Source organism: Neophocaena asiaeorientalis, unplaced genomic scaffold (assembly GCF_003031525.2).
Source record: "Neophocaena asiaeorientalis asiaeorientalis breed wild unplaced genomic scaffold, Neophocaena_asiaeorientalis_V1.1 scaffold648, whole genome shotgun sequence".
Taxonomy (NCBI): domain Eukaryota; kingdom Metazoa; phylum Chordata; class Mammalia; order Artiodactyla; family Phocoenidae; genus Neophocaena; species Neophocaena asiaeorientalis.
In genome coordinates, this window is record NW_020172781.1 from 3,626,949 (window position 1) to 3,645,266 (window position 18,318).

Sequence of the window (18,318 nt, forward strand, 5' to 3'; positions counted from 1 at the left end):
TCCATTGACTTGAGCAGCCTTTTATCTTTACTGAGCACACTTAAATTTGTTCTTGGGTACCCACTTTGTTCCAAGCAGAGGGCTGACTTTCTGCTAAGGTTAGGAGGCAGCTTTGGGAGGTGATGGATATGTTTATGGCCTTCATGGTTGTGATTTCATGTGTGTGTACTTAACCCCAAACTCACTGAGTTGTATACATTAAATGTACAGCTTTTTACAGGTCAACTGTATTTCAATAAAGTGGTCTAAAAAAAAAAAAAAATAGTCCTGGGCCTGTGACAAAGTAGGCCCCCTGCCCCGTGATTACTGAACTGAACAGAATCCCAAGACAGTGGGGTTTTTTGTTTGGGGGTTTGTTTTGTTTTTTAAAGCTCAGATACCAGGGACAAATGAGACAAATTTAGGAGTGAAAGTGATAGAACCAAAACTTTTTTGGTTTTTTTTTTTTCCCTAACCAACTGCCAAAGTTGGTTTTGGCTAAGAATTTCCCAATGATCTTTATGCTGGTGCCCACTTTTAAAAGTCTGTTTTTAGCCTTCCCATTCCCTTCCCCTATCTGCAATGCGCCCTCTTTTCTTTAAAGCAGCTTAATTTATACAGTTGGCCTTGAATTATAAGAGAACCCTGAACCTGCCCTTGGGATTGAAGTTCTCAGACCACCATCAGAGCAACATCTTTATCCCCAAATAAAGTAAATCCACTCCTGCTCCTTACCAACTGGGTACAAGCTGCCACTACAAGTCAATGATTTTTTTTTTTTTTTTTTACTATTATCAGTGTGCCTGTTTGGTAAAATCTATGAACGTAATTAAGGACAATCACACATGTCAATTACTAAACGTTTAAAATATATTTCTAAACAGAATGGGCCGACTTAAGTCACAGTAACAGCTGATCTCCGTAGAAGAGCAACCCACAAAGATACAGCACTGTTTTTTTTCCCATCATCAGGGGTGAAAAATATACAACTTGTTTCTGAACCAAAACCATAATTTCCGCAGTTAAAAATGTTTCACTGCTAATATGGCCCTGGTAGAAATTATGTAGTTTTATTTCCTTAAAAAAAAAAAAAAAAATTAAAAAAATGTCCTAAGACACTAAATCATCAATCTGGAATGTAGATTCTGAGCACAAAGCAGCTCAGTTCACCTAAAAAATAAAGAAAAAATTCCCATCACCTGTCTCAGTAGGGTCTGAAAGGAGAGAAGTAGTGTGGGGAACCCCTGCTTTGGTATGGAGAGTCACGGCCCCTTGACCCAGACCGAGACCGTGAGTAGCCATAGCTGGTGCTTCTCTCTGGATAAACGCGTATGTAGGAAGTTTCACCCTGAAATTCAAACAAAAGGTAAAGGAAAAAATAAGACCCAGAATAATAAAGCACACCAACACCTAACATGGCTGCCTAACAATAATAGTTAAGTACTGAGCATTTACTGTTTGCTTGGCACAATGCTATCTCATTAAACCCTCGCAATAGTGCAGGAGGTAGGTATTCTTGTCCAAGGTGACACAACTAAATGGCAACTCGATTATGTGGTAAATAACTCAGCTACTAGCTACTACTGTTAACATATCTGAATTCCTGCCACTACCCCCAGAATCTGACCTGGGCTAGATGCTTAGTTATCTTCATAAGTTAGCTTCCTGGCAAGTCTTTTTTTTTTTGCAGTACACGGGCCTCTCACTGTTGTGGCCTCTCCCGTAGCGGAGCACAGGCTCCGGACGCACAGGCTCAGCGGCCATGGCTCACGGGCCCAGCCGCTCCGCGGCATGTGGGATCTTCCCAGACCGGGGCACGAACCCGCGTCCCCTGCATCGGCAGGCAGACTCTCAACCACTGTGCCACGAGGGAAGCCCCCAGCAAGTCTTTTAAGATAATGCTATTATTGTGACTATTTTGCATATAGAGGAACCAGGGTTTGGAGTAGGTCAGCTAAGATTTTAATAAGCAGCAGAGAAGTCATGTCCAGGCAGGCCTACCTCCAGGCCCTTTGCCCTCAGCCAGCATTCTCAGATCTGAAGACCCTAAGATGAAAGAAGCCAGATGCTTTTTCCCTCAGTGAAGTCAGTAATTTGATTACCCTTACTGAGACCCTGCTTTGTAGTATAACTGACAACCAGGTGCTGTTTTGTTTCTGCTGCAAATTCAAGTCTTAGAGGACAGTCTGAGCAAAAGCACTGTTAACCCAGGCAGCCTCCAAGCCATAAAGTTAGGGAATTATATGAATCCTTAGAAAAAGAAATGGGCCCAGAAATTCATGTCCCCAGACATCCCTAAACCCCACAGCAAGTCAGGACAGGATAACCAGAAAAAAATGTCCAATTGGTGGTCTGGTATCTGGTCTCAATGGTATCAAAGGAATAGTCACCATTTGAATCAGACTGAGATCCAAAGCAGCAGCCACCTACTTGAAAGGAAGGACATCAAGAACTAAGTCCCCAGGGTGAGATGATGAACAACAAGAAAATGCCAAGGGCTCAGGTTTCAAAGAGGCTCCTGCATCACTTTGGGAAAGACACAGTGAAGTGACAACTCAGCCCCAGTAGCAGTACCTAGAAGGGCTGAGATGATGAGGTTGGCTTGCATAGCCCAGACTAGACCCTAAGGAGGGAGAGCCATAATAATTAGGTTCATGGAGGGACACTGCAGATTAAGCCAGTTGTGAAAGGGTGTTATCATGGAATAGCTCACCACATTATGACAGACTGCACCAGTATTCTTTCCAGGTTAAAAATACTATGACTGCAGACTTCTCTCTGTTATGACCCTGCAGGGCTTAGGCATGATGAATTCCTTGGCTTTGTCCACGTAAGATAGATCTTTAATGGTATTGTGAGGTCCTCAAATGGCAAACGCATGGCCTGTTGCTACTTCTGCTAGGTCAGCTTCAGGTGGAGTGGTCTAGGTACAAGCTCCTCAACAGAAGGTGGGGACCCACCTCATGAGAGCGGAATTTGGTGTCATCCAGTTTACGCAGGGCATATTCCATGTCTTCTTTTCTGAGATATTCAACCATCCCCATTCCATCTTTCTGCACATCTGCGTAACAGACATCCCCAGCTTCTCGCATATGATCTTTCAGGTCCTGCCAGCTGCCTGATGGAGGAAGTCCTAGGCACAGAGAACATAAGAAAAGAGGCCATATCCTTCATCTATGTTAAGAGCCATCAAGACCTAGGGTCCCTTCTCCATCAATCACTACTTTTAAATCCTGAGGGTCCCCAAATCACAAATTTTAATAAGGGACACAAAACCAGAGAAGAACACTAAAGTATGTGTGGTAAACCACCATAAGAAGCTGGTCCTAGGATAATCTTCCAGAGACCAAGCCTTTCCGACAGACCAAGAAGTTCATCCCGTTATAGGTTTAGTACCTCTAAGAATTCAGAGCCTCTCTTTCTTTGTCCTTCATAATTAATAACAAACTCCCAAGACTTTGAGTTCTAATTTTTTCCATTATGAAATTTATCGGTACCAATTATTTCTTGCCTGACTGGGTTCCCAGGACATGGGAATTTTGAAACCATCCAATAAAATAACCAAAGTGTAGCTGAAGTAACACAACAAAAATCTAAAGTTTGTTTTCTTGTAGGTGTGAATGACTGACAAACTAGACAAAGTACCTCTTAAGAGATCACCAACACTCTTCAATACAGTAGGGGAAAAGGTAAGACTCAGACGCTAAAACTAGTCGGGAGTCATACAACCCTACCTGATGTCATGAAAGGGAAATGTGCTCCTGCTCTCAAAGGCTGTGTTTACCGCTCACAGCTCAGGACTGCAGCCATTTCCTAATAGTTTTCTAAGCAGGATTTCAGAGCAGCATGGAGAGAAAAAAAGATATGTATGACATCCTGAAGGAGGGAATAGAGTTCTGGGGTTAAAAAATTACAAAGGGACACAGATAGGCAGATACCGACAGTATCACTCTCAAGCACCATGGGAGTCTGATGTGACTGTGTGACATTCACATCTAAGACAGTGCCAGGCTCCTCAATACACTTCACTCCACCAGGGCCCTAAAACACCCCTGCAATGTGCAAAAGGCCCCAGGTTGTTACCAGTGTGTTAATATTTCAAAAAGATGCATAAACCTCTGAGCTTAGCATTTCATCACTTGTCAACACTAGACGTTTCGTTCTATACTTTGCAATACAATCACTAAGATTCCCAAGTTGTAGTTTTGGTTTCTTTTTTACATAATTCCAAAACCACCACAAAATATGGCCTATTTTAGGATCCAAGGCTAGGTAATTTGTTCACATCTGGCTTCTGCAATGTCTTTCTAGCAAGTCCGACACCAGGGTACATTCCAAAAGAAAATGTCTTTAGAATTCCAGCTCAAGGGGTTTTGCCATCAGAAAACTCCATTATAAGAAGAAAGTTTATGTTCTATCAAGGCTGCACGATCAGTGCAATTTCATTGGCAAGGTACCTGCCTCACTGGCAGGGCTTCAGACTGTCACTGTGCATGGGCTGTTGAAAAGAAAACCCCACACATCCCACGCACTGAAGAATAACAGCTAACATTTCTTGGAGGCCAGACTCTGTGCTAAGTATTTTACATGCATCATCTTACTTAGTTTGAAAGGAACATACCTGAAACAAGAACTCGGAAATCAGATCTTCTTGTAGGAGGCCCATTCCTCCCACCACGGGGCCACCCACCCCGACCTCCGTAAGTCCTGGGGAACTCCACACGAAGCCGGCACTGGCCATAATCATAACCGTTCCTTCCATAAATTGCATCCTCAGCATCTCTGCAAAGAAAAGTTTGGAGTTAGTGCTACTCAGGAGGGCCGACTGACTTCCCAGTGAGGAACATGAGTAACAAGAATAAAAAGAAAACCTCAAGTGAGAAAACAAACAAAAGAACGAAAACCTGGAACTTGATGCACTACTGCTTTGGTTTGAAGACCTTTCATGATATTGGAATTAAACTTTACAGCTGTCACACACAGGGTTCTCTAGGTATGAAATGATAATGAATAGATAAACAGATAAGAGAACTAATTCAGAAAAAAATAAACTGTTGACAGACGACTGATTTTGCCAATAAAAGTGTTTCTCTAACCTTGGTGAGCTGTTTCTCAAAACGCACACCACACACTAGTCCTTTAATATTCTTCCTCAAGGCCTAGTACATTCAAGTCTATAGAAAGAGAAACCCATTTAAAAAGAGGTAAGGCTCAAAAGACAAATGCAAATTAGTGTTTTGTGAGGAATATGGAATTCCTTCAAGTGTACCTTTTCAGCATGGTTTGGAGGACTAAGTTGTCAAAACCACTCTGGGTACAGTTTCATCAAAAGAGGTAAATATCCAATAAAGTAATACTTTAAAGTCTTTCCTAGGGCTCTAGGAGAGTTAGGAACACCAAGCTGGTTCTCCAATATTGATAGGAGAGAGAATATCCTCAGAGGGTGAGAGGACAAACAGCTGAAGACATACTAATGAAGGCAGCATTCAGTTGTCACAGGCACATAAACGCTAATCAAGATTCCAGTCCCAGGATTAAGAGCAAGGAGGACCACATCCAGTACAACCCTAGCTATATTCATAATACAGTGAGAGAGAGGCAGAACTGCCAGGGTTTAAGACTGAATAAAAACTGTCCTCAGTTCAAATCATCCTCCTGCTACTTACTAGTAGTTGTCTCTGGGTAAGTATGTGATCAAGATTTTACATGTGAATGTAATACGCCTGTCTCACAGCGTTTTTGTAAGGATTAAATAAGATACTATGTGCGCAGTGCTTTGCTTGAAACCTGGCATCTAGTGATAGCAAAAGATAGCTTTTCAATATGAAAGGAATGAGGGAAAAGACGACATACCATACAGTAAGTTTGTATTCGACAGGGCAGTAGATTCAAATCCTACCTTCCCTAGTACCCTTCCCTTTCATCAACTCTAAATCCTGTTACCTCATCTGAAAATGTGATTAGTAGCACCTAGTTTATAGGCTGTTGAAAATGCTAAATAATACATAGTATGGCACATGACACATAGCAACTTAAGAAACACGGGAACTGTTACTAATTTATAGAACAACCTTTTCCAGTTTAGGTGTGTGTGAAAATGCCTAGTTCCATTTTTTGAGGCAAATGGCAAGACACTAGAAATGAGCTCCGTCAGAGTCTTCAGCCATCAAAGCCTCAGGGTACGTCCAGCCTCCTCATCCTCAGACGCTGCCCCTTGCCTCGTATCACCCCCCAAGATGGGCAGGACACCCCACGGGCAGTCCTCCTAGTGAAGCCCGCAGGGCGCAGACTAGGCAAAGCGCTCCCTCTGCCAGTGCTGGAAACCAGCGAGCGGGCTCCGATTTACCCCGAGTGTAGTAACCAACACAGTGCGAACCAACAAGCGCAGTGTTGAAAGTTACCAGGCCTTTTCTGGGGCAAGGGCCGACACTCTTTGCAAAGTCACAAAGACCCCCTTCGAGCCGGTTTCGGGATCTAGAGCTTCCACATCCTCGGGGCCCTTAGCATCTAGCGGTGCCTCCCTTATTAGAGAAGGAATAGTGAAATCAGAGACCCCCATCAGACTGTTTTACAAGTTTTCCCAAATCCCTGACGCTTTTATCAGAACGAGGCCCTGGCCGTGTGGGGCGGGGCGCGCGTGGATGGAGATCCGTTCCATCAAGGAGCCCCCTATACGCCCTCCAAAGGCATCCACACCCCGGCACTGTGCGCCCCACAACGGCGAGTCCCAGCTGGGGGTTGGAGTGGGCAGGGAGGGCGACCCTTCCCTCCTCACCCAGTCCTCTCCGGGCCGGCTCAGGGGCCAAGCTTCCCAAGCCCTGGGCCGCTTTCTCCGAAGGGTGCCTGTCCTGCCGCGAGGGGGAGAACGGGCATCTGTACTATCCCTGAGGTCGGTCTGGGTGGGCTTGGGCCCTCCCAAGACCCGGCTTTTGTGTTTCTAAGTAAAAAAAAAAAAAAATAATAGAGGAAGTGACGGAGCAAAGAGCAAAGGACTGCCCGGAGCCCCGCGGCGAGAGGAGGCCTCAGCCTCCACCCGGGGGCGCCGTGAGGGGTCTGCGGCGAGGGGGGAGGGGAAGCCCTGGAAAGGAGCGGGGAAAGGAGAGAAGGCGGGGGGCCCGGGGCGTCGGGCCGGCCGGCGGGCTGGCGGGCGGCGCGGGGCCCTCACCGCGGGTCCTCGAAGCGCACGAAGGCGAAGGGCACGAGGCCGTGCCGGTTCTTTAGCTCGATGTCGCGGATGCGGCCGTACTTGTAGAAGAGGTCCTCCAAGTCCTTCTCGCGCACGTCGGTCGGAAGGTTCCCCACGTAGATGCGTCCGTCGCCCTCGCCGCCGCGCTCGTCCGCCCAGCCCGACATCCGCACCGCGCGACGCCGCGGGCCTGCCGCAGCCCACGTCCCCGCCGCAGCCTCAGCCGGGGTACCCCCCGCAGCGTCCCCGCGGGCTCGGAGGCGCTCAGCCGCACAGCATTGTGGGAACAGGAACGGAAGCGAAAGGGTCGGAGGAAGCAAAAGGAATCCTCTTAAAGGGGACGCGGCTGCGACGACTGCGCGTGCGCTTGCGCCCCCTGTAGGTGCACAGGGGGTCGGGGGGCGACAACCGGGAGAGAGCTTGGAGTCAGGCGATTTGGAGTCAGTTCCCCAAGGCAAGTCACTCGCCAGCTGCGTCGACTTGGGCAAGTGACTCAGGCTCCCTGGGCCTCAGTTTTCTCCCTCTGTAGCGCTGCCTACCTCACAGGTTTTTGTGAACATTTGCTGAGGTGAAACGGGTGTAGCGCTCAGGGTGGGCCCCGCGGGCCGTCACTCCGCGTGCAGGGCGCCGCAGGGAGTCGGCCAGGGCCTCAGGCTGACGCCGCAGCGGACTGAAGGAGTCCTCGACTGCCTCAGGTCTGTAGCCCTCTGGGCCACCCTGTCCCTGTTTTGCAGTTGCTTAGAACTGAGGGTGTTAGGTGGATTAAAATGGGTGTAAGAGACCTGAGATGGGCTCCATAGCTGGACTTGAAATTTATCGGAGACAAGGAGGGAGTAAAAGAATCATTACTGGGAATTCCCTGGCGCGCGCTTCCACTGTAGGGGCACGGGTTCTATCCCTGGTCGGGGAACTAAGATCCTGCAAGCCGCGCGGCGTGGGCAAAAAAAAAAAAAAAAAAAAAAAGGATCATAACTGTGGCGACTGTCACTATAGAGTGCTTCCCGCGAACTGTGCTTTTAATCCTCACGCAGTATGGAGAGATTCCAAAATTACAGGTGAGAAAACGGAGGTATCATAATTGGGTCAGAATTAGAACCCAGAGCCATTATTCCAGCCTATGCGCTGGGTCCTTCAGAAGCTCGGGAGCTCAGGTAGACTCCCACCTTGGAACGTTTCCACATTTACATTCCATTGGATGCATTTACATTCAGGGCAGAGCATTGAACCTGGGGACGTTACAAGAATGAGATCTTGCATCTAGAGTCTTGATCTAAAAAGATTTTTCATGTTAAACATGAAACCCCTGGGGCTTCCCTGGTGGCGCAGTGGTTAAGAATCCGCCTGCCAGTTCAGGGGACATGGGTTCGAGCCCTGGTCCGGGAAGATCCCACATGCCATGGAGCAACTAAGCCCGTGCGCCTGCGCTCTAGAGCCCGCAAGCACATCTACTGAAGCCCGCGTGCACCTCAACGAAGAGTAGCCCCCGCTCTCCGCAACTAGAGAAAGCCCACACGCGCAGCAATGAAGACCCAACGCAGCCAAAAATAAATAAATAAAATTAATAAATTTATTTAAAAAAAAAGAAACCTCTCTGGATTGATGGATGGGTAGATGCACGAGAAAGCAAATACAGTAGAACATTAACTAGATGGTGGGTTAACTAGTAGAATCTAGATGGTGGGTGTATTCAGTGTGTTCACTGTACCATTCTTTCAACCTTCCTGTATATTTGAAAACTTTCATAATAAAATGTTGGGGGGAGTTATGAAACAAAAACAAACTCTGTTAGTGCTAGCAATAGCAAGAGAATAAAACCAAATATTTAATTTGTATATTTATTTATTTATTTATTGGCTGTGTTAGGTCTTCGTTGCTGCTTGCTGGCTTTTCTAGTGGCGAGCAGGGGCAACTCTTCATTGCAGTGCGCCGGCTTCACATCGTGGTGACTCCTCTTGTTTCAGAGCGCGGGCTTCACTAGTTATGGCACACAAGGCTCAGTATTTGTGGCTCAGGTGCTCTGGAGTGCAGTCTCAGTAGTTGTGCACGGGCTTAGTTGCTCCGCGGCATGTGGGATCTTCCCAGACCAGGGATCCAACCTGTGTCCCCTGCATTGGCAGGCAGATTCCTAAACACTGTGCCACCAGGGAAGTTCCCTGATTTCTATATTTTTATTTGTGCTTTTCTGTGTTTATGAAATTATCTGTAATTAGCATGTACTACTTTCATAATTGGAATAAAAAATAAATTATTTCTAAAATAAAGCAATCAGAACCATCTGTTGTATTCTGGATTATGTAAAACTTCTAGTTGTTCTTTCCTGGCCTTCAGAAAGCAAGCAGGAAAGAGCCCTGGCCAGAGTATATAGGAGCTTATGTATCCTAAAGGCATCCTAAAGTCCAGATGCCTCCTCATTTGGGGGGGTGCTTAGGTGTACTAACACCACCCTCTGAGTCCTACCACTCCTACGTGATTGTTGCCTGGAATGTGCTGATGGAGGCAGTTGGGTAGTCTCCTAGGGAGAGAGAGGTGGAGTCAGCTAAGTGACCTAACAGAACTCTAGGTGTAAATAGTAATGATTCAACTCGTCTGGTGCAAACTCTTGCAGCTTGTGATCACCAAAGAAGTTCATATGTAGCCTAGAAAATGGGCCCAGATCTGGGGATGTGACAAGTACAGCCTTTCTGGATTAGGAGGAAGGCAGCTAAATTGCTAGGAGGCATCATCCAGGGAACCCCAAAGGTGGATTTTGTTTCTGTGAGCCCAGGTACTAACCTTTGCAAGTTAGAACCCAGATGAAGCCCAAATTATGACGTAATGCTAAAGAGGCCCATGGACTCCATTCTCTACTAAGGCCACAGATGCTAAGGAGGGACACCCTTTTGAGCTTTTGCCCATCTGGTTATTCAACATCATCAAGTGCATGCTATAATTTAGGCCCTGGTTGCATGCAGTTATACCATTCTGTCCTCAAGGTGTTATATTCAAGTTGTTATTCAAACAGTCAATTTAGAGCACATTTGTGATAAGGGTAAACTGCTGTGAGGCCACCTAATACAGTTTTAGAGATTATAAGGGAGGCTTCCAGGAGGAGATATTTAGGTTGAGCCCTGAGGGACCAGTAGGAGTTAACCGTAGGGAAGGAGAAGTCTTTTCAGACAAAAAGGACAGCATGAGCAATTGCTCAGATCATGAGATTATGGCAGACCAGGGGCGAACCCCACCTCCCTACAATATGGCTGGGGCAAAGAGTTCAAGTAGGAAAATGGAGGGCAAAGGAGCTAGGGCCGGGGCCTCCAAGGCCTAGTAGACTGTATTATGGAGTTTGGACTCTACTGAGGGCAGTGAGTAGCCATTTAAGGGTTTTAGGGAGTTATGTTGGGATGAGACCTTCTCAGAAGGAAGTGGCAGCTGACTGGACGGGAGATAACGAGTAGGGGAGGAGACTGAGAGCTAATTTGAATGGAGGGTAGCTGCAGGATAGTAGGGAAAGGAAAGGGAGTCAGGGAGAATTGTGGCAGCAGCTGCCATTATAGGGAAACTTGGGGAAAGAGGAGAGATAATTAAAGGGTCAGTGTAGGAAGTATTGCTGTGTAATCGCAGTGTAAGCCCCCTCCTGTGACTTCATTAAAAAGTCTGCATTATCGGGCTTCCCTGGTGGCGCAGTAGTTGAGAGTCTGCCTGCCGATGCAGGGGATGCGGGTTCGTCCCCCGGTCTGGGAAGATCCCACATGCCGCGGAGCGGCTGGGCCCGTGAGCCATGGCCGCTGAGCCTGCGCGTCCGGAGCCTGTGCTCCGCAACGGGAGAGGCCACAGCAGTGAGAGGCCCGCGTACCGCCAAAAAAAAAAAAAAAAAAAAAAATCTGCATTATACATTCATGATTTTAGAGTTGGATTCATATTGTTCCGGGAAGATATGACAGTGTGCTCAGATTAGCCCAAAGGTGAGTATAGGTAAGAACAGAGATAGCCTTGGGTGGCCTATTGACTAGCAGGTTACATGGGGAAGTAACATGGGATTGGGTGCAGGGAGACACCAATGGGGAGACCACTGCCGTCATCCAAGCAAGAGATGCCAGTGGTCTGATGTAAGGTGATAGAGATAGATGCTAAGGAAATGAGATATTCCAAGGACAAAAATCATAGGACTTGGAGATAGATTGGTGGTGGGAGCTGAGGAAGGAGGAGGAGTCCAGGTTGATTGCCAGGTTTCTGGCTTGGGGTACTAGCTAGGCAGTGGTATCGTTCTGAGACAGGGAATAAAGCAGAAGGAACTGATCTGCAAGAGGATGAACAACGATGAGTTCAGATACGTGTGGAGGAGGTAAGAAGGAAGGATAAGAAGTGTGATGGCTCTAGGCTCTATGTGCCCTCTCTGAGAACAGAATTCCAGGTGCATGACCAGGTGATGGTGGATGGACATTGGAGTCCTCTGATACATGGGATAGGCCTGCCCTTCCCACAGGGTGGGGCTTTCACTTAAGCTGTATGGGAGCTCAGTAAAGTTCATCATTCCTAATATGATGGTAAGAATGGCACCAGTGGGATTGTCTTCAGATTGAAAAGAAGCCTTTGGCCTTGGCAGACTGTGAAGAGTTAATGCATTTCCCACAGCAAGCCGTTTACCCCCTACTAGGGAGTAGGGCAGTGCCCAGTAAAAAATAATAAAGCAACACTGGGGATAAAACATTCTACGAACCTGCCCATCTGGTTTCCTCCCTTTCCCTATGACATCAGTCCCCTCTGGCATCCAAGCAAAATGTTTTCTTCTCTGCCAGCCTCAGTCATGAGCTTCTCCCAGACCTTGGCCCTTGGGAGCAGTGGGCAGAAGAGGAAGTGATGGGGGAGTAAACCATCGGTGGGAAAATGAGTCATCTCAGAGAAACTGGTCCAGGCTAGCAGAGAAGGCTTGGGCTGGGTCGCTGTGGAATGTGTTTCTGGCCACTGTACCCTAGGAGCTTTCTGTCATTTTTTGCCACTTTATTTGTGCTATGGGGTAAAATGAAACATTCTGGAGAGCTACATAATTAAGAACTGAGCTGTGCAGGAGAGGAAGGGGACAAAGCAGCAGCAGAACTAGGAGATCTGGAGAGAGTATGGAAGGGGGTGCAGAGAGCTTTAGGGAAGCAAGTGCCATGTGTAGGTGGATGAGAAGAGGAGAAAGATGGGAAAGATAATTCAAGAAGAGTTGCAGTACATTGTGACTATTTGGTGTTTTCTTAAGAGACTGCAGAAAATCGGTAACATTTTCAATTATTTTGGGGTAATGAACTGATGTTTCTTTGGGTTTTTATTTGTTTGTTTGTTTTTTTGCGGTACGCGGGCCTCTCACTGCTGTGGCCTCTCCCGTTGCGGAGCACAGGCTCCGGACGCGCAGGCTCAGCGGCCATGGCTCACGGGCCCAGCCGCTCCGCGGCATGTGGGATCTTCCCGGACCGGGGCACGAACCTGTGTCCCCTGCATCGGCAGGCGGACTCTCAACCACTGTGCCACCAGGGAAGCCCTGATGTTTCTTTGAATGTGGCCAGACAAGTAGGAACACGAGGGTCTGGTTTCATATGAGGTACATCTAAAGCAGTAAGCGTGCTGAATCTGTAGCAGCCTCATTGCTTCATTTTTGCCAACTTGCTGTATTCTGAGATGGAGGCCTCAAATAGCTTGTCATGTCAGGGCTGCTTTTTCTCGGATCCATGGGCTGCAGGGGTCAGTGAAGCACACTGCCTCCCCTCCCAACCCCCGCACGACCCCGCCAAGTTGTGAAAGTTGTAAAGTTGGATGCAAAATATTGCACGTGAGCAGGATAGTCTTGATTCTGGAAGAATATTCATGCAGTGCTATCCAAGAGAATTTGCATGATGATAGAAATGTTCTCTATCTGAGTGCAATATGGTAACCCCATGTGGCTACATGTAGCTCTTAAGCACTTGAAACGTGGCTGCTACAGCTGAGAAACCGAACTTTTCATTGTATTTAACTGTAATTAATTTTGATTTTAATAGCCAAATGTGGCTAGTGGCTACCATACAGGACAGTGCAGTTTATCATTTTCAAAGGTCTGTAAACCTATACCCCCCAAACTCCCCCCCAGAAAAGTTAAGAACCACTAGGGCCAATCCCTTTATAGCCCTGTTGTGTTGGCACATAGTAAGTGTTTAATAAACACCTGTTAATTTTTTAACTAGTACTTAAAGAAGAGTTGCTCTAGCTCCAGAAAAAGGGAGCTGAAGTACAAAATGACAAATGGTCTTCTCAGTTTCACCAAGTTTTATTTTCTAAGCCCTAAGTTCCTTACCCTCTACCCAAAACTTTTCCCTAAACATCTTCTACTCTGTCACATACTTTGGAAACTTATTTTATGGCACAGCGAACCAGAAGCACAAGCAAAGGGTGGAAGGGGTGTGAAAAGATTAACAACAGTGCTGATAATGTTTCTTGATGCAGCAAGGTGATGCACTGATTTAATGGAATCCTAAAGCTTTGTACTCAATCTTGTACTAAGCAGATTTTTAATGAACTGCATCGATATAATTAGGTAACAGCACCTCAAAAGTAAACGCATTCATTAAAGGTAAAAACAAATATGGGAAGTACATGCAGATTTTATAAAAGTAAAAAACAAAACAAAAACAAAAAAAACCCCCCAACCTTCCAAGCTGTACCTCCCCCTGTGCTAACATGTGCACAGTAGCTAAATTTCCTTCTGTCTGGCTGAGGCTGGCTCTCCCCCTCAGCCAGCACATGTGCAGGGCTTCTGTGAATGTCACATTGACAAACGTTCCCTGGAGCTAGGCAGCTGGGGACCAGTTTCTTTTGTTATTCCCTCCTTCTCGTGGGCTGCCAGTTTTTCTTGTCATGGCACACTCCTTGACAGTGCCTGCAGGAGACTAGGGTTTTTTCCCTCATGGAACACTCTGACCCCAGCTCTAAAAGCCCAGGCTTGTGTATGTGGCATCTGGGACTTTGGTGGTTTTCCCCACTCCTTGCCCACTTGACATTTGTTCATTCATTCCACCGGGTATTTACTGAGCTGCAGAATAGCCTGGCTCTGTGCTGGGCGCCAGGGACACAAGAGTTATCAAGACCCCCACTGTTAAAAAAAAAAAAAAAGACCCCCACTGTTCACAGACAAAGGGACAATGGCAATGGGTGCTCCTGCAGCTCTTAACCCAGAGCTGAATGGGGTGTTCAGGGAAGACTTCCTGGAGGGAGTGGCTTCTGAGCTGAGTGAGACCTGATGTACCAGCTGGTGTTAACCAGGTACATGAGGAGAGAAGAAAAGCATTCCAGGCAGAAGGAAAAGCGTGTGCAAAGAAAGCTGGGACGACTTCTGTCGTTTTGGGGAAGCTACCCAGCTCAGCACAGTTAGGTGGGGCTGAGGAGTGTTCTTTCTTTCTCACTCTACAGCCGCCAGTGATTTAGGGTGAGAAGCCCTAATGTAAATCAGAGCCTGGCTGGGTTAGATTATACATGTAAATCCTAAGTATTTCAGCTGCTCATACAAATGTTTATTGTATATCCCTGACTAGGATGATTGTAAAGGGGATGAGATAGGCTGGAGGGAGGGGAGAGCCTGAGGGGAATATAGTCTCACAGTCTCCTAGGGGAGCTGTGCAAAGCGAAAGGGTACTTGTTTGGAAGCCAGAGGGAAAGCAGAAGAGAACCAAGCAGAAATCCAGCGATCCCTCCTGGGCCTGAGGAAGAAGGGCCGCAGGGGGTGCTGTATTCAAAATGCTAGGATGTTTATTAATAACTATAATTCCCTAAGGAACTGGAAGCACCCTCAAGGTCCACCCAGAGGGGACTTGCTACATGGGAAACGTGCAGTTCTGAATAGCATGCAGATGTGAAAAAGAGCAAGTCCCTATATGTAGTTATGAAAAGATGTGCGAGTTATTTATGGAATGCCTACTGTTGGCACTGTGCTAGATGCTAGGGTGCCAGAGGTGGAGGGAACAGTGTCTGCCTCCCAGAGAGAACCCCATCTGCATCCCTTTATCTTGGCCTTTGTGATTTGCCTCCACCAGTCTCTCCCTCATTTCCCATTACTCCCAGATTGCCAACTTCTCCAGGATCTGCTGTGTCTGAAAGCCTGTACCAAGTGTTGCAGGGGCTAGTTCTTCTCCTTGGAACATTGATTTCTCTACCGCTGCCTCCCCAGTCTTTAGCCTGACCAAACCCTCCTTGGCCTTCTTACTTGACTTAGTAAGTTGGTGTTCAGTGATGCCAAGACCTGTGTGACCTCAGCCTAGAGCTTTCCTCCCACTTTGTACCTTGGAAAGGCCTAGGTGTCCCCTACTGCTCCTTTCATTCCCTCAGTATTTTTGCCAGTTGATTTGTCTAAGCACATTCTAGAATCTTTTTATCAAGTTCTATATGGCATCTTCTAGTTGTTTTCATTGGAATGGTGTTATATCTATAAATTTACATGGGGAAAATTTTTCCATTCTTGCTGTATATGGCCCTCCCACCCAGAAGTTTGGTATCACTTTCTATTTATTCACATCTTTTTTCTTCTTTTCTCCTATTTGTGGCTTATAATTTTTATATTTCTTGAAATCTAAATCTGTAGCACTGTGCTGATACCCAGGGAATACCTGCAGTATCTTTTTTTGACACCACCTCTGACACCAAATGTGTCATTTTTCCACACCAGTTCTCCAATTTTCCAACGCCAACTCTGTGTCCAACAATTCACAACTACCCAGAGTTAGTGCAGACCCCCACAGGTTAAGGGCTTAGTCCCATAAGACTTACCCTCAGTTCAGATGCCAGCTGAAAATGGGGTTACCAGTCTACCCACACTTCTTCCAGGCTGACTATAAATTTGAGGTTCCTATAGACTGTTAATCCCCCAAAATTCATATGTTGGAACCTAACCAACCAATGTGATCGTATTAAGAGGTGAGGCTTTGGGGAGATAATTAGGTCATGAATAGGATTAGGGTTCTTATAGAAGAGGCCTCAGAGAGCTCCCTCACCCCCTCTACCATGTGAGGACACAGAGAGAAGGTGGCCATCTATGAACCAGGAAGTGGGCCCTCACCTGAACCTGTCCATGCTGGCACTCTGATCTTGGACTTCCAGTCTCCAGAACTGTGAGAACTAAATGTCTATTGTTTATAAGCCACCCAGTCTATATAATATTCTGTAACAGCATCCTGAACAGACTAAGACAGGAGTCATGAGCATGGAGGTGTTATTCAAAGCCTTGAAAATGGAAACTATGAGAAGTGGTCCAAAGACTGAGGCCCAGAACACTTCTTCCTTTAGAGGCCAGGGAGAAGAGGTGGAGCAAGTAGATGAAGCTGAGGAGGAGCAGCCAGTGAGCCGGGAGAAGAGGGAGAGTCCTGGGGATACTGGAAGCCAAGCGAAGAATGAGCTTCAGAGAGGAGGAGAGCAACTGTGACAAGTACATCAATGAAGGATGCTGAGAACTGGCCACTGGATTTAGCAGCGTGGTGGTCACTGGTAACCTTGATAAGCTATTTTGGTGGAATGGACTGGAGAGTGAATGGGAAGTGTCTTAGTCTGTTCAGGCTCCTACAACAAAATACCATGTGCATCTCATTCAGTGTCCACTTCCTCTACACACAAAATGTAAACTCAATGAGGACAGGAGCCAGGTCTGAGTTTCTCCCTTTCATGTCCCTAGTGCCTAGATGGGGGCCTTGTACCAAGTAGGTGCTCAATAAGTATCTCTTGAAATAATGAACAAGTGACTAAGACACAGGGCAGGAACTCTCAGTGTTTATCCTCTAATTGGCCAAAGCATTTAGGCAAGAAAAAATTTAAGTAATGGAGCTTCTCTTGGCAGGTGCTGAGGGAGGTACATCTCTGTACCCAGCACCTAGCTCGGGGCCTGGCGCACAGTGAAAGCTCAGAGAATGTTGCTAGCTGAATAAGCATTACCTCTTATATCTGCACGTACTCCTCACATTGGTGGTGATCTCATCAAGTCCCATGGCTTTAAGTGTCATCTGTAATCTGATGACTCCCCAAATTATAGGTCTAACCTGGACCTCTTCCCAGAACTCATATATCCAACTGCATATTTGACATTTCCACTTGGAATGTCTAATAGGCATCTCAAACTAACATAGCCAAAACAACTTTTTGTTTCTCTTTTGGCCAGCCTTCCCTATCTCAATCCATTCTTCTCATTGTTCAGGCCACAAGTCTTGGAGTCATACTTAACTCCTCTCTTTCCCCCACACCCTGCATTCAATTAATCAGCAAATCTGTCAGCTCCACCTCCAGAATATATCCAGAATCCAACCGCCTCTCATCCTACCTTTGCTGTTACTGTCCTGGTCCAAGCCACCATCACCTCTCACCTGGACTGTTGCAGTAGCCTCTTCCTGGCCTCTCTGCTCCCACTGGCTTCCCCACACTCTATCCTCCACCCAATAGCCAGGTCATCAAGTCTTGGCTCAAATGGTACCTTCTCAGAGAGACCTGCCTGGAAACCTCTATTTAAGACAAGATCTCTCACTCTGTCCCCTTTGGTTCCCTTAGTCTATTTTTATCCATTGAACTTAGCAGGGTCAGACATATTTTTGCTTACTTATTATCTTTATTCTCTTGTTAGAATGTAAGTCCCATGAAGAAGGGATTTTGCCAGTTTTGTTCTCTTGTGGATCCCTAATAGGGTTCTGATCACCAATTACAATGGAGTTTCCCTCACACCAACAAGCAATTCTCTGGACACCAGCTGGGTGTCCTACAATTCAACTCAGTTCTGATAGCATCTACCTGGAGATGACATCAGATTCCACTGTCAAGCGTTCAGTCCTACAAGACTGCCCCCTCCCCCAACTTCAGAAGCGAGTTGCAAGCCCAGGTTGTTACCTGTACTTTTGACCAACTGACTATAAGTCAGAGGTGCCCACGACCCCCTCCTTAAGTTCAATTAATTTGCTAGAGCAGCTCACAGAACTCAGAGAAACATTTTACTTACTAAATCACTGTTTGTTTGTTTGCTTGTTTGTTTTAAACATCTTTATTGGAGTATAATTGCTTTAAATCACTGGTTTATTATGAAAGGCTGTAACTCAGGAACAGCCAGATGGTAGAGACACAAGGTATGGGGAAAGAGTGGGGGGCTTCCATGTCTTCTGCAGCGCACCGCCCTTCCTGAACCTCCATGTGTTTACCAA

At 46.6% G+C, this 18,318-nt stretch overlaps 1 protein-coding gene across 1 annotated transcript; it reads right to left on the bottom strand.

Annotated features, from left to right (window-relative positions):
- Positions 1-827: 827 nt before the first annotated feature.
- On the bottom strand, positions 828-7,444 carry SRSF9 (serine and arginine rich splicing factor 9). The gene is made up of 4 exons (XM_024741397.1): positions 7,145-7,444; positions 4,601-4,761; positions 2,940-3,112; positions 828-1,327 (listed from the first exon to the last, which is right to left on the bottom strand). The coding sequence occupies exons 1-4, from the start codon at positions 7,330-7,332 to the stop codon at positions 1,184-1,186; spliced, it is 666 nt and encodes a 221-aa protein (XP_024597165.1). The 5' UTR covers positions 7,333-7,444; the 3' UTR covers positions 828-1,183.
- Positions 7,445-18,318: the final 10,874 nt, after the last annotated feature.

Coding starts and splice junctions, on each gene's coding strand:
- SRSF9 (XM_024741397.1), bottom strand. CDS start 7,332: ATGTCGGGCTGGGCGGACGAGCGCGGCGGCGAGGGCGACGGACGCATC. Junction 3,113..4,600: donor TTTCCGAGTTCTTGTTTCAG/GTATGTTCCTTT, acceptor CTCTGTGCCTAG/GACTTCCTCCATCAGGCAGC. Junction 1,328..2,939: donor CCAAATTCCGCTCTCATGAG/GTGGGTCCCCAC, acceptor TTTGAATTTCAG/GGTGAAACTTCCTACATACG.